Source organism: Emys orbicularis, chromosome 4 (assembly GCF_028017835.1).
Source record: "Emys orbicularis isolate rEmyOrb1 chromosome 4, rEmyOrb1.hap1, whole genome shotgun sequence".
Taxonomy (NCBI): domain Eukaryota; kingdom Metazoa; phylum Chordata; order Testudines; family Emydidae; genus Emys; species Emys orbicularis.
Genome location: NC_088686.1, coordinates 113467235 through 113483283, shown reverse-complemented (window position 1 = coordinate 113483283; position 16049 = coordinate 113467235). Strand labels below are relative to the sequence as shown.

The 16049-nt window shown below is 46.5% G+C and overlaps 1 protein-coding gene across 1 annotated transcript in view; it reads right to left on the bottom strand.

Annotated features, from left to right (window-relative positions):
• The window catches only part of TSPAN4 (tetraspanin 4), a 308572-nt gene that overhangs the window by 94753 nt on the left and 197770 nt on the right, over window positions 1–16049 (bottom strand). The window contains exon 2 of the mRNA XM_065404001.1: window positions 3926–4117. Within this exon, the coding sequence (XP_065260073.1) occupies window positions 3926–4117 (192 nt within the window). The remainder of the gene's footprint in view (window positions 1–3925; window positions 4118–16049) is intronic.

Below are 16049 nucleotides of genomic sequence, written 5' to 3'. Positions count from 1 at the left end.
TAATATAACCCCCTGTGCAGCTCCTGTCCCCCTACCTACGTCCAACCTCTAGGTGCTGCCTCCTCCCTTTTCAGCTGCTCTTGGGAGCCCGTGTGGGATAGCAGGAGGAAGCAGGACAATAGGAGCCTTCTTCAATCCATGCAGACCTAGAGGTAGCCAGCAGGGGAAAGCAGGAGGAAACAGATACTGTCATTCGATCAATATGAGGGGATGCAGTGCAGATGACAGCAGCAGAAACTCTGATTTGGTCTCGGGAATACCGCATGTGTCTGCATGGTTTGCATAGTCCCAAGCTTGTCTCTAGGTGCAGGTATGAGGCTCTTGAAGGAGATTTCAAGAGAATTAGCTTGATGTGGAATATGAGAGGAAGACAGTGAAGGATTTAGAGGAGAGAGATACATGGGCAGAGCAGCAGGAGAGTAAAATGACTGTAACATTTGGGGAGCTTTACTGCCAGTTATGGTTAGTATTTCATGATCACGTCTTACTCCCATGCTGTACTGAGAAGAGACTGGAGGGAGGTAAATGAAACATGCTAACTGGAGATGTGCAGATATTCTACTGAGTGGAATCAGCATCTCTCCATGGATACCTTGATGAAACCCAGATAGCTGCCAACTTGCCGTACCCTTACAGCATTCCTGGAAATACTCCTCTAGCTTTGATGACTGAAACTCCTTTTCTTTATGGCCTCCCCAAATTCCACCTTACCAGACTCCAACACAGGCAGAATGCCACAGCCTTGTTTCTGACATGAGCCATGAAGAAGGAATACACCTTCATCTTCAAACAACGCTATTGTTTCCCCTTTCATTTCAGAATCCAGTTAATAATTTCTTTTGTTTTTAAGCCATCATAAACTTGCTCCAACCTTCTTCAAAGACTTCGCCAGTCTCTGGTACCCATCTAGCTCCCCATATTTGCCTCCTCTCTCATGGACCACTAGAGCTGGCTGATTCTCAGAAAAATGAATTAGTCAAATATGTTATTCAATGAAAAACAGCAAAATTAATCAAGCAATGTGTTCAATTAATAGTATTAAACCAGCTCTATCAGCCCACCCTAAACATACCTTTTCAGCCTCACTGCAACTATTTATTATTTTAGGCTGGTATTTCCGAAGTGGCTTAAAGGAGTTAGATTTCAATGAGATCAGAGACCTAACGGGTGTTGGATGCCTAAAACCCTTAGGCTCCTTTGGAAATCCCAGCCTGACTTTTTAAAAAATAGTTAGCATGAGAGATGCTACTAACAAAACAAAATTCTACTATATTGTGCACGGTCTAAGAAATGTGTCACTGACATCACAGCCATGACAAACCTCTATCTGCAGTGATGTCACACCATTCTGAAAGGACCAAGCAGACAGTCATCACAGGAATTAGGTTTAAATAAGAATAGACATGAGGCTAGAAACAAGGCTAGATGTAAAGATGTCTGCCCTGGTAGACATCAAAGGGAGTTTAAGGACTCGCCCCTCTGATGATTGCTAAACACAGCGTGAGTCACGTGAAGACAAGATTTCCAACTCTTAACTGCTTTCCCATTGCCAAAATTAGCAGGCTTGTCCTGACACTCCACTGATTTCACAGGAATATTTCCTTTAAAAAGTGGCACAGAAGGGAAGGTACAGAACTAACAGCAGAAAAGTTGAACAAAAACTCACTTTGTATGTTTTGGGGCAAGAGGTCGGGATTTTTAAAGGGCACCCAGAGAGATTCCAACACCAGCCCGTTTTTGGTAGAAGATCATCTTGGGGGTAACTGTGAAAATTGTGTTGCATAAGGGAAGGGTGGCTTGGGGTAGTACTTGAGCATATATGGAGTGAACAAAGCTATATTAAACTAGTTACTTCAGTCAGTTACTGTGTTCATGAATTTATTTTGATTTATAATTTATCTAGGAAAAAAACACACCTGTCCCAAGCTATAGACACTTCTGTGATTAATTAAAATTACAATTTAATCAAGCCAAACCAGCAGCGTGAACCAGAATATGATAATAATAATAATAATTAATAAAGTGGAAGCAGACCCATACAATATCCCATCTCACTCACAAACAGCAGCCCCTGTTATCCCTTTCCCTCCCCAAAAGGCTGGCAGTGGGATTGTCAAATTACCATGAGAGTTCTGAATCTCACTAACATTCAGCAGGAGCTGGTAACTAACTTAGGCTCCCCTGAAAATCTTAGACTTGGTAAAGGGACCATCCATATATCAGACCCTGAAGGCCAACAGGTTCAAGCTATTTTTCACACTAAAAGTTGGGGGAAGTAAGGTCCAAATCTGAGAGTCCATCCAGAGGACTTCCACCTAGACTCTACATTGATGCTTCCACTAACTGGAAGCTGATCAAGATTTTCCCCCAACTTCAACAGGATAGGTAGACACCCACTATCAACCCATAGGTGGTAATGATCAGTCCCTGACACTGGCACAATTTCTAGCTGCCTTGCCCCAATATGCCCCCCAAAAGAGCAATGGGCTCTGTCTCACAACGAGCTGAGTACTCTGGCCGTGACCCAGCAAACATCTTAAGCATGTGAGTAATCGCATGGGACTCAGCACCTTGCTGGATAGAGTTGCATGAGCATGGAGCCAATAAGCATGTGGGTTAGCCACATGGCTGCCATGATAGCCACTTAACTTATTCAGAAAGTTTGTCACCCACGAGGCTACTAAAGTCGTCAAGCAGTCTCAGCCTCAGACCCTCCATCCCACCCTGGTAAAAAGGCCCCAGAGGCTTCTTGGTTTCAAGGGACATCGCTCATTTTAGTGCCAAAGTCACCTACATTCCACAGAAATGTGGTGCCCCTCACTTCCATTGTTAAAAAATGTGTCAGAATCAAAGAATCATGAAACAGAGGCTATAGAAAGCCTTCTATACACTAAAGAAGGGGATCTTACAGAACTAAAAATATCCTTACAGAATAATTTGTGTCCCCCTCATTTCTGGTCACTTTCACACAACTCACCCCACATTTGGGCCCTGGCAGGCTGAGGTGTGTGGTGGGGAACAACTTCAGCTCACACACAGACTTTGCAATGCAGCAGGGGAATCAGTTTACCAGGCCTAGTCCCAGCTTCTCCCCACCCTGGGACACTGGATTCAATCCAGTTGTGGGGTGGGAAACCACCTATATTTAAGGCTGGATAAACAGCGTGGCCATAATACCATGACCTCACTCATCCTCCCTTAGCCTCATGCTACACAAAATATTCACCCAATATTAACTGTAACTGGCACCAATTGTAAACCAAAGCAGTGGCATCAAATCAGGTTTCAGTAAAACACAAGCAAGATCTGTGGCCTCAGTTAAATCTGGACTATCCACACCTTATTAACCCTTAACCTCTCATTTAACAGCCTAACTCTTAGGCTGGGAACTTTGCTTGCCAACATCCCAACCTTTTAAGAGTTAACTACTGGCAAAACCAACGGTGGCATCAAGATTACACATCTCAATTCCAGTTTAGGTCAAACTCATAATTTCTCCCTGCACTCCCCTCGTCAGTGATCCCCACCTCAGGCCCTCATATCACCAGCCCCACTACGTAGCTATTGAAGGGATGTAGCTGCTAAAGCTGGATGAATAAGGACAAGGAATTCAAGGGCATGCTGCAAAAGCCATCTAGGTAAATCCCTCAACCCCCAAGAAGCACACAAATGCATCACCACCATCGCTAACCCCTCCCTTCTTGTGAGCGTCTCATCTTTGGCAGAAGTGTTAATAGAAGCAGTCGTGCTCAGGAATGACCTGGGAGATCAGAGAATGACTGAACCATGACTCATGCCTCGTCCCGGCCCAGAACTGACCAGTCTGCTTCTTAAATACCGTTCATCACTCTAACGTGCATTGCAGTGACACCAGCATCAGGAAACAATGGACACCATTGCTGACCGCGCGTATCTTCATACTCACACTCAGCAGGAGGCCCTTGTTTTCTTTGATGGCACCTATACAGCCGACAAAGCCGATGATCATGACAAAAGTCCCTGTGACAATCAGCAGGTTGGCAGCCGACAGGGATGGGAAAGAAGAGGAGAGGGTAGCAAAGTTCCCTTGGGTAACAGCCAGCCAGATGCCAACTCCAAGGATCCCGCAGCCTCCCAGCTGGGAAAACAAAGAGAAACAAAGAAACTCTGTCAGAGCATCCATTATTAGTATTATTTTTATCATCTATATCACAGTAGTATCTAGAGGTCCCATTGTACTAGGCCCTGTGTACACACGTACGCACACACAGAGTAAGAGATCATTCCTACCCTAAACTGCTTTCAGACCGAATACACAAGACAGACAAAGGGTGGAGGAAAGAATCATTATTATCCCCATTTTACTGATGGGGAAACTCAGGCACCGAGACATGATGTGACCTGACCAAGACCATGATGCGTCTGTGGCAGAGTCAGAACCCAGATCTCCTGAGTCCCAGACCAGTGTCTTAACCACAAGGGCAACCTCCTCCTCTCTCCTTCTCTGAGGGAAAAGCAGGCACTCTGGGAGGCAAGGGTGAAACTCCCATAATTTCTGGTCTGGTTGTGGGCCAAAATATCTCCAGACACTATTTAGGCAGCTCAGAGAACTGCACATAAAGCAGTGTGTGCTACACCCCCTCTGCCTCTTACCCATGACACACAATCCCCCACCCCTGGCATGCCCCCTACATCAAGGCTTGCAAGAGGGACTGCAAAGTGCTCCTTACGGCTGTCCTAGGCAGTGCCTGTGCTAGGGAAATTCTCCATGGCCAATTAAGGGGGGAGGGTTACCGCATACAGGGGCTATAGTGGGAGAGAGGATCCCTTCCCTAGTATTGCAAATAGTGACACTGATCACCCGAATTGTGGCCTAGTTACTTTGATAATTCAATTCTCAGCAGAGAACTTGAAGACTCCTTGGGCTGGTCTAGAACAGGCCCAAGTGAGAAGCAATAGTACACGGTTCCCCAGATACGTAAAAAGTGGAAAGGCTGCACTAAGGTGTGGGCAGGCTCCATCACAAAAACAACATCTATGGTGGCTATATTCACTGGGACTTTTTAAAAAATGAGTTCTTTTATCAGCCTGCTGTTTATAATTGTGAGAAAGCCCACAGAATTGTAACAATTCAAGTAAAGCTGTGAAATTAAATAGACTTAAACAAAGGGGATTTCATTTGATAACAGTCCCACAGCAGAGCATCACTTAGGTTTCTTTCAGTCTCTCTCTTTAAAATAAGAGATTTTTTTATTGAGTTTTATAAATGCACTTTATTATCTAAAATCAATTAAAGGCTGGGAAAGAAACCATGTTCACATAGTAATAAGTCACATGTGTCATTCTCTTTCAGATGCATATCAATTAAATGTCTGCATAAAGTGAGTGAAAGTAAGGCAAATCATGAACCAGGAAAGGGAAGAGAAAGAGCTAGCCGCAAACTCAGGCAGTAGATCTCAGAAACGAAAGAGAGAAGAAATCCAAGGAAACTGCAAAGTAATCTCTCAGTTTGAATAATTCTAATCAGTTATTTAGGGCTGGATTGTGCATCTGCGCTGCCCCCATCCCCCCTGAGGGCCAGTGCAGAGCCACACAGCTCAAGGCAAGGCTGAGGGAAGGTGCACAGACTGCACCATCTTTTAGTATGTTTTAGCTGGTTCCCCCAGTTGCTCCCAACATCTTTGGCAGGGTGGTAAAGGGCTGGGGCAATACCTCACATCAGCCCCACGAGATCAGCAGAGTGTCATATAGAGGAAATAGCCCTTGTGTTTCCCTCAAACATAGGGACAACAATTGTCCTTGGCCCTTATGTGGGATGCCTGCATGTCAAACAGCTTCTTATGCTCCAAAAGATTTAGAAAACCTGACCTGCGAGCAAAGGTTAAAAAAGAGAAAAGAAGACTGGGGGAAGGGGTGGACCTGATAACAGTCTTCCAATATTTTAAGGGCTGTTATAAAGAGGACTGTGATCAATTGTTCTTCATGTCTGCTGAAGGTAGGACAAGAAGCAATGGGCTTAATCTGCAGCAAGGGAGATTTAGGTTAGATATTAGGAATCACTTTCTAATGACCAGGGTAGTTATGCTCTGGAATAGGCTTCCAAGGAAGGTCGGGGAGTCCCCATCATCAGAAGCTTTTAAAAACAAGTTGGACAAACATCTGTCAGGGATGATCTAGGTTAACTTGGTCCTGCCACAGCGCAAGGGGCTGGACTTAATGACTTCTCAAGGTCCCTACATTTGTATGATTCTATCTCCTGCCACACATCCTCCACAAGAGCCAGGGACAATTCAGTCCATATGATTCCCACAATTATATACAATATATGTACACAATAACCAATCCATGCATCCTGCGGTCATTGCCAAGATTTCCAAGGAGGTGTAGTTTGTAGACTAAACAATTTGTTTAGGTGTTCATGCTTCAGGTACCATCCCTCCCCTTAGTCATTGTTTAGTGTGCTTCAAGGAGGATGCAAATAACAGCAACGAAAATAAGCAAAGGAAACAACAGCTTAAGAAAAATCTCTTAAGCATAAAGGTCTATTAGACTGGAATAGCATCTACAGAGAATCCCAAGGCTGGAATCAGTTAAAATTAGACTTGTCAAAACAACTGAAATACACTCTCAGGACCCTCCTGCCCTAGCAGGGAAGATAGGTGCAAATACCCCTTAGTTTTTTCTCTCTCTCCAATTTCATGATTCTATGCCTCAGAATCAGCCTCTGAGCACTGGGCACAACAAGGCTACACAACTGTCTCAATTAGGCAGTAACGAGTGCAGATCCCCAGGAGCACCAGAGGCATCCATTTGCAATCCATTTAGCTATTATCTTTAATACAGTGCTTATGAAATTCCAAGGCACCAATAAAATGCAGCATATGTCATCCCCGTATCATAGCACTTATCATTGTTATTTTGTTGCCTTGACTGATAGTGAATGTATATGACTGTACTTTGTAATCTGCATGGAGTGCGTCTCACTAGCAAGCATTATTATTCATGCGGCAGCCGAAAGATTTGATTGCAGCAACCGTTCCAGCATCACCTATTAAATTATTTGCCATATGAAGGGCATAAAGGATATAATCGTGCCTAAACACGATTGCCCCTAGGATCCTAGATTTCCCCCAAAACACCTCTAGTATCAGACTTTTAGTTATGAGTACATTGATCCTGCTCTCAAAAATCACCCCACACCAATGCATGTTCAAACAGACGCACTTGTACATGCAAATGCTGAGGTTTGCAGGTGTACCCATTTAGCTCAGAGCTGAAAACTTAAGGCCAGTTTGTCAGCTGGTGTAGATCACCATAGCTCCATTAACTTCAATAGAGCTACACCAATTTATACCAGCTGATGCTCAGGCCCAGAGTCTTTAGACTTCTAAAAGGAAAAGCTGATCAACCAAAGAGACAATTGCACCACCATTCCAGTGTCTTGGGAATGACTCTTTCAGCAATAGGACCAATTAACTCACTCTGACTCACACCAGGGGATTTCACAAAGCCCTTCTCATGGGAAATGACAACCGTGCCCAATCCTTCTTACTGCAGTTACGTTCATTCCTCCCATATTCCAAACCGTTCCCTGCTTCGAGTGCCCCACATCAAAACCACTACATGGCAAGCTCTGTCCTGAGAGGCAGGGACTCCCTTTAGAGAGCTAAGCAATGCCGCTTTTTAAGGCCCTGATTCCACAAAGCACTTAAGCACACTCCCTATTCAAAGCACTTAGGCATATGCTTAATTTTAAGCATGTGTTTATGTCCCCTTGACTTCAGCAGCACTTAAGCATTTGCTTACGCACTTTCCTGAATAGCAGCCTAATGGTCTGATCCAAAGCCCACTGATGTCAATGGGAGTCTTCCAGTGGGCTTTGAGTCTGGCCACAACTGACCAAATGGACCGTTGCTGAGCAACTTGAGATACACTGGCCCTTACCATTCTCTGAGTACAAGCTGCTACCTCTGCCATCCTGAGTGTCTGCGGATTTGAGAGACTTTGTTTATTTACATTATAGATTTTGGAGCAAAGAGAGACTACCGTAAAAGTTTTGTTGCAGTTGATTCCCTGCTGCCTGCCTGTCTGTTTTGATTTCTACTTGACATCTGAGGAGCTGCAATTTATGGATAATTTTACTCGGTTATTTATGCTGTTCTTTTCCTCCTTGTTTGTGCCAAACACTTGGAGGAAGAGTGATGAGATGATAGCTCTTGACAGCTTTCAGGGCTTGCTGCGATGTGAAATAAAACAAAAACAAAACCACTAACGGGCCTGCTTCTGATAGCTTTCCTGTGTTCAAGAAACGTCCAAAATTGTCGTGGTTAAAGGAGACACTAATCACTGAAACAAAAGAGCGGCAGAAAGACTGTGGCAGTGGTGTGATATATTGGCAAATAAATACAAGCCCTTACTGAGTTCATGTGGCAGGTGAGAGACAGGACCTGCTTATCAAAGATGATGCCATATGCCAGATTTCTGATTATAGCTCCACTCATTCTCCTCTGAATTAAAAATTTGATAACATTTTGCCCAGTTATTTCTGATGTACCACTCCTTTGCCAATGGCACCCCAAAAATTAATCTCAAGACAAGATCTGAAACTGATCACAGCTCATCTTAGCAAGGTTTCATTTCCATAATTATATACTTTATCCTTCTGTAGCACATTTCCTTCAAAAATCTGACAGTACTCAGAGGAGAACGATAATTTTGTGGTTAAAGCACTGCACTGGGACCCAGGAGATTTGGGTTCAATTCTTGGCTCTGCCACACACTTCCTGTTGTGAATCTTAGACAAGTCACTTGATCTCTCTGTGCCGTAGTTTGCCAACTAAATTGGGGATGACAATCCTTCCTTCCGTTATCCGTGTTGTCTATTTTTGTAGAAGATTGACAGCTGTTCAGAGCAGACTGTTTCTTACTATGGATATGCACAGTGACGAGGACAACTAGGCCTTGATCTTAGCTGGACTTTCTCGGCACTACTATAATACACATAATAAAGCATTTCACAAAGATTAGCTAACCCCCACAACACCCCAAGTGGGATAGAGATTATTACTACCTAGTTATTATCCCCACAGGTAAACTTTGACAGAGAGAGGTTAAGTGATATAACCGTGGTCCAAGGGTCAGCAGCAGACCTAGGAAGGAAATGTAGGGGCTTGAATCTACTCTCACTTACCCCAAGAGAAAATCCAGAGAAACTCCACTGAACACAATTTCACCAGTGTAAATCTGGCTATGTATGTGATCAGTCTACATTCCTAGGAGTCCTGACTCTCACGTCCTGTGCTCAAATGGCTTGACAACACCTTCTTCCAATAGTCCCAGCCATGAGATCTCAGCCATGCTTGGACCAGGAATGCATAATTACTAACTTCACCGAGGTGGCAGGCACCACTCTTCACTGTGCCTTACTCGCCAGATCTCAGCTGAGAGACAGGGTACCATATTATGCCTCACTGTATTTAACAATGCCTTGCATGAGAGAACACACTGTGGTCTCTTCACTGTGTGTTGCTAAACTAATAATGGAATTTAACTCCTTGTGTGCCTACAGCACACAATAGGTCCTTGGAAGCAGCATACATATTAGGACTAGATGAACAGTAAGAATCTAGCCTAGTTCAGGAGCTATAGGGCTTGCAAACCCTGTAGAGAGACACCTATGTTTTAATACAAAATAGGCCCATTGTTCAAAAAAATGGCTAATGCTGCTGGGAGACTCCCCAGAGATGTCATGTGCACATATTGAACTGTGGGCCCAGTTCACCAATCCAACCCATGTACATTAGGTACCAATTATGCTGAAGTCAGTGGAGTTCTAGGGAAGCGAATTGAGCCTGCGAAAAAGGAGAATTAGGCCCCGCATGTTTGTGCAGCAAGTCTTGCATGCTGTGCAAACTGCAAGAACAAAGAGAAAATGATTTAAGTGTTCTCCTTCTGTGCATAAGCAAAAATAGAGGAAAGAGCTCAATAGCTGTGTCTGTACCAGGCTCCTCCGAGTTGGCTCCAACTGCACTCATTCCTTGGCCTCTTTGAAGGGGACCAGAGGTATATGATATTCATCAGTTGCAGAAGGAGCAAATACGGAAAAAAATCAGTAAGAAGCCCTTTTTCTTGACACCCCCCTCCCCCGCCTTCCTTTTCCTCTTAAAATAGCAGTGAGCAGTTTCTTGCCCGGAGCTTTAGAATATGCCCAGCCAAAACCCCTCTCTTGCACAATCAGAAGCTAGAAGCATCTACGTTACGTTTACATGACATTAAAAGGACCACCTCATCCCAACTGAGAGACTCCCCACTCTCAGCTCAGGAACATCCACAGCAGGACATCCAGAAGGCAAATAGACTCAGCTTCTGTCAGGAGCAAATTCCAGAGTGAAGAGCCCTCCACTGAACATGCCCAGCACTCAGCCCTCAATTATGTAAGCCTAGGGACTCTCACGTCAAGCTGTCCAGCAGGTTCAACTACCTGGCTCAAATGCTGGGAGAAAAGTGCTCCCTGAAATAATCAGCACCAAAACTAATCAAAATGAATACTCTGAACTGCACCTAGAAACAAACTGGCAGCTAGTGCACCCGCTAGTGAGCGGGAGTCCTGTGTTCCCTGCAAGATGTACTGCTAAGTAAGGGCTGGATTGAAATCTTGGAATCCAGCCTGAGGAAGGAACCACACTTCCCCAGGAGCAGAGCCCAGCATATTGTGACTCAGAGTCGCAGTCCCTTTCCTGCTTCCCCCATGCTCCTGGGGGAGGGAAGTCATTTCTGTCAGCCCTTTTGCAGGCACAGGTTGCTCCCCCTCTGCGCCAGCGCTGATGCATGGACTGTTGCATTGCATGGGGGTGGAACCAAATCTCTACCCGCATAGCCACCCACTCCATGCCAACCTGCACAAGAGAGAAAGCAACAGCTTGGTGGCGACTGCTCTCCCTTCTGCATAGGTTTCAGTGATATGGGTAGACCATGCAACAGAATAAGGGGGATCTTTATGTCCCTTCCTCCCCTGCATAGGCATGCAGCAGGGCTCATGACTGAGCCCTAAGTAGGCAGGTGCATTCAGTACCACCTGAAGTTTCCAAATGGTCTTCAAGTTTAGTTCCAAGTACTGTGCACGGTTTATTCTGGTGGTGACAAAGGCATGGACAGTTATAGCAAGGTTCAAAACTGAAGGTAACATCCCACTAACCAAGCAAAGATGAAGTATCTCTCTCTCTCTCTCTCACACACACACACACACACACACTTTGGGTGGAAAAACGGCCTGTAAAATTAGATCTTTAGAATAACTCTAATGGGTTAGAAAATAAATTATTCAGACTTCAGAGCATACATTTAAAATTGATCCTACAGCACTGTAAACAAAGTAATCCCAAGCAACCCCAGATACATGCATGCAACTGGAGGAATTAATTCTGCCGCTACAGCTACTCGCTTACGATATAGTGGGAGAAATTGCCTCATTGTTCATCATAATGGCCCTGGTGTCCCTAAGTGATTTTTTATTGGTTTTATTGCATAGAAAATGCATCTAATCAAGGATTTTCATGTTGTATCTGATTAGGATCAACACACCCTATCTCATCGTTTAGACAGACATTCTTTTGCATTTAAAAAAAATCAACTGATATTGGTCATACATTACACTCAGATTATTTGGTTTTGCAGTAAAACTAATTCACATATTCAGATATTATTATTATTTCTGTTTATAAACTATCAGGCAAATCGTGTTAGCCTCTTAGAATCACACTGGCTATAAAGTAATTTCCTATATGCATACGCTATCACCACTAACTACAAAGAAGAATAAAAGTATACAATGGAACAGTACTGTCATAGTATTAACATTGTTAGTAATAGTTATTGGCCTAAATAACGTAAGGCATACCTAAGCTATTGTTCCCTTTATTCCTCCAACAGCTCTGGTTTGTCACAGACATATTCAAAAGAAATGAGAACCCTTCGTTATAAAACAGCTTCCTCCACTATGGGTATGTCTACACTACGAGAGTAGTTCGATTTTACTTAAATCGAATATGTGGAATCGATATTGCAAAGTCGAACGTGTGTGTCCACACTAAGGACAGTAATTCGACTTTGTGAGTCCACACTAACGGGGCAAGCGTCGACATTGGAAGCGGTGCACTGTGGGCAGCTATCCCACAGTTCCCGCAGTCCCCGCTGCCCATTGGAATTCTGGGTCGAGCCCCCAATGCCTTCTGGGGAAAAAAATGTGTCGAGGGTGGGTTTGGGTAACTGTCGTCATCCAACCGTCACTCCCGCCCTCCCTCCCTGAAAGCGCCGTCGGGAAATCAGTTCGCGCACTTTTCTGGTCAGTGACAGCGCGGACGCCACAGCACTGTGAGCATGGAGCCCGCTGCGACCATCGCTGCAGTTGTGGCCGTTGTCAACGCCTCGCAGCTTATCATCCACCTTTCCCAGAGGCAGATGCAGATAAATCAGGCGAGGAGGCTACGGCACCGCGGTGAGGGCCTGAAGTCTGAGAGTAGCACAGACCTGTCAGAAAGCACGGGACCCAGCGCCGAGGACATCACGGTGGCAATGGGTCATGTGGATGTTGTGGAACGGCGATTCTGGGCCCGGGAAACAAGCACGGACTGGTGGGACCGCATAGTGCTGCAGGTCTGGGATGAATCACAGTGGCTGCGAACCTTTCGCATGCGGAAGGGGACTTTCCTTGAACTTTGTGAGTTGCTGTCCCCTGCCCTGAAGCGCAATGACACCCGGATGCGAGCAGCCCTGACTGTCCAGAAGCGCGTGGCCATAGCCCTCTGGAAGCTTGCAACGCCAGACAGCTACCGGTCAGTCGCGAACCACTTTGGCGTGGGCAAATCTACCGTGGGGGTTGTTGTGATGCAAGTGGCCAACGCAATCGTTGAGGTACTGCTCTCAAAGGTAGTGACCCTGGGAAACGCGCAGGCCATCAGAGATGGCTTCGCCGCGATGGGATTCCCAAACTGCGGTGGGGCTATAGATGGAACTCACATCCCTATCCTGGGACTGGACCACCAGGCCAGCCAGTACATCAACCGAAAGGGCTACTTTTCAATGGTGCTGCAAGCACTGGTGGACCATAGGGGACGTTTTACAAACATCAACGTCGGATGGCGGGCAAGGTTCATGACGCTCGTGTTTTCAGGAACTCAGGTCTGTTTAGACGGCTGCAGGAAGGTATTTACTTCCCGGATCACAAAATAACTCTTGGGGATGTGGAGATGCCTACAGTGATCCTCGGGGACCCAGCCTACCCGCTAATGCCCTGGCTCATGAAGCCCTATACTGGCGCCCTGGACACTGAAAAAGAACTCTTCAACTACCGGCTGAGCAAGTGCAGAATGGTGGTGGAGTGTGCTTTTGGCCGTCTCAAGGGGAGATGGAGAAGCTTACTGACTCGCTGTGATCTCAGCGAAACCAATATCCCCATTGTTATTGCAGCTTGCTGTGTGCTCCACAATCTCTGTGAGAGCAAGGGGGAGACCTTTATGGCGGGGTGGGAGGTTGAGGCAAGTAGCCTGGCTTCTGATTATGCCCAGCCAGACAGCCGGGCGATTAGAAGAGCCCAGCAGGACGCGCTGTGCATCTGGGAGGCTTTGAAAGCTAGGTTCCTGAGTGAGCAGGGTAACCAGTGACATTTCAGTTTGTGTACAGAGAAGCTGAACCTGCCCCCGTTTCTTTACCCACTAAATGTTCAGTATCCTCTCCAGTTACATACCCCGTTCCCCCCCTTCCAACACACGTTTAAAAATAAAATCACTTGAATTTTGTTAATGAACACCGTTTTCTTTATTACTGTTTTCGTGGGAAAGTGTTGAACCTGGGACGCAGACTGTGGTGGGGAGCGGGTGTAGTGTAGTGATGCAAATGACGCTTCCAAACTCCAGGAATGACAGGCTCCGCGGTGGTGGACTGGTGGTTTCAACGGAGCCTGCCACCCCTCCTGTTTGGGACTCTGTGTGTGTGGGGGCTATGTGACTTTGTGGCAGGGGGAGGACGGTTACAGATCCCCTGCTGCGTGGCTCTGTGATCCAGGATAAGGACCGCCGCATAAGATCTGTAACTGCCCTCCCCCGCCACAAAGTCACAGAGCACCCCCCACCCAACACTAAAACCACCTCCCAGACTGACCAGGGTAACTAGTGACTGCAATGTGTGTGTGCCCTGCTGCTGAACCTGCCCCCGCCTCTGTACCCTGCTAAAGGTGACTGTCCTGTCCAATTACCAACCCCCTTCCCCCCCTTCAGACAGACTCTTCCTCTAAAGAACATGATGGAAACAGTAATTAACAGAAACGTATTTTTTATTATCAACTACACATGAAACTGGGGGGTGAAACTGGGACGGGGGCTTGGGTGAGGCGGGAAGGAAAGGACTTGTCAAATTTTGGGGAATGAGAGCCTTCTAGTAGTAGAGCAGTCTGCAGGGGTGGAGTGAGAGTTTTCACGGACTCTGCCGCCCCTCCTTCTTTGGACTTTGGGTGAGGGGGGTATGGGACTTGGTGGCGGGGGAGGGCGGTTAGAGATACACTGCAGCGGGGCTCTGTCCTCCTGCCTCCGGTCCTGCAGAACATCCACAAGGCGCCGGAGCGTGTCCGTTTGCTCCCTCAGTAGTCCAAGCAGCGTTTGAGTCGCCTGCTGGTCTTCCTGCCGCCACCTCTCCTCCCGTTCCATGTGTGAACGGTGCATTTGGGACAAGTTCTCCCTCCACTGGGTCTGCTGTGCTGCCTGGGCTCGGGAGCAGCCCATAAGTTCCGAGAACATGTCCTCCCGTGTCCTCTTCTTCCTACGCCTAATCTGCGCTAGCCTCTGGGAGTGTGATGCCAGGCTGGGTTGGGAGACAGTCGCAGCTGTGGGAATGGGAAAAAGGGAGTGAATTCCTCAGAAAGATAAATTTAGTTGTGAACAAAGAACATAGTCTTTCTCTGTAAAGAAGACCATGCAAAGCACCTATCACATGCGCACTCAGGACAAGGTCGAATTTTCGGCCTTCGCATTCAGTGCCTGGGGTCTTGCAGTGCAGATCAGAGAAGCGGGGCAGGACACCGGAATTTGTGTAGCAGGCCGACATGGTAAGCCGTAGACTTGTGGCTGCTTAAAACTTTAATAGTTGCACTGGCCTCCTTTCACATTGAAAGCAATGCCAGTCCCTGCTGCCAGCAATCCAGCAAGCATGAGCTCTGCCCCTGTCCCACCCCCTCGCGGCTGTCCCAGGGAAAGATCCCTGGATGCTGCCCCTCTCCCGCCTCCACCGCGTGGCTGTAAACCGCCGGTTACAGTTCTGTAAAGGAACGGGCAAGCAGTCCCAATACTAACATTCCCCTACCTAATTCAAAGCAGGTCACCATGAGCGACATCACCCTGATGAGGATCTCAGACACGGAAAAACAAAGAATGCTTCGGGAAAGCATGCAAAGACCAGGGCCGTATGCCACCATGCTCTGCAGGGCAATGATCCCGGAGTACTTGCTTGTCTCCTGGCGTGGAAATGTCTGCTATTACGGAGGACCCAATAAGGCCGCTCTCCCCAGGAACCTGATGCAAAGGCTTTCCAATTACCTCCAGGAGAGCTTCGTGGAGATGTCCATTGAGGATTTCAGCTCTATCCCCGGACATATAGACCGCATTTTACTGTAGCTGCACTGGCAGGGACTAAACAGTAGAGCGGCTTGGGCAGAACAATCATGCAAAACCGGACATTGTTAGATTTTTTTTCAATAGTTGCACTGCCCAGGACTGAAACGTTAAGGGCACACTAATCATGAGAAACCCATTGTTGTTATTGTTAATATTCCTGTTCTGTTAAAAATAAATGTTTAGATGTTTAAAACACTTACTGGATGATCCTTCCCCTGATTCTGTGTCCGGGTTAACGGCTGGGGATGGTTGGTAGGGGATCTCTGTAAGGGTGATAAAGAGATCCTGGCTGTCGGGGAAATCAGCGTTGTAAGCGCTGTCGACTGCCTCGTCCTCCTCATCTCCTTCCTCATCTTCCCCGTCCGCTAACATGTCCGAGGAACCGGCCGTTGACAATATCCCATCCTCAGA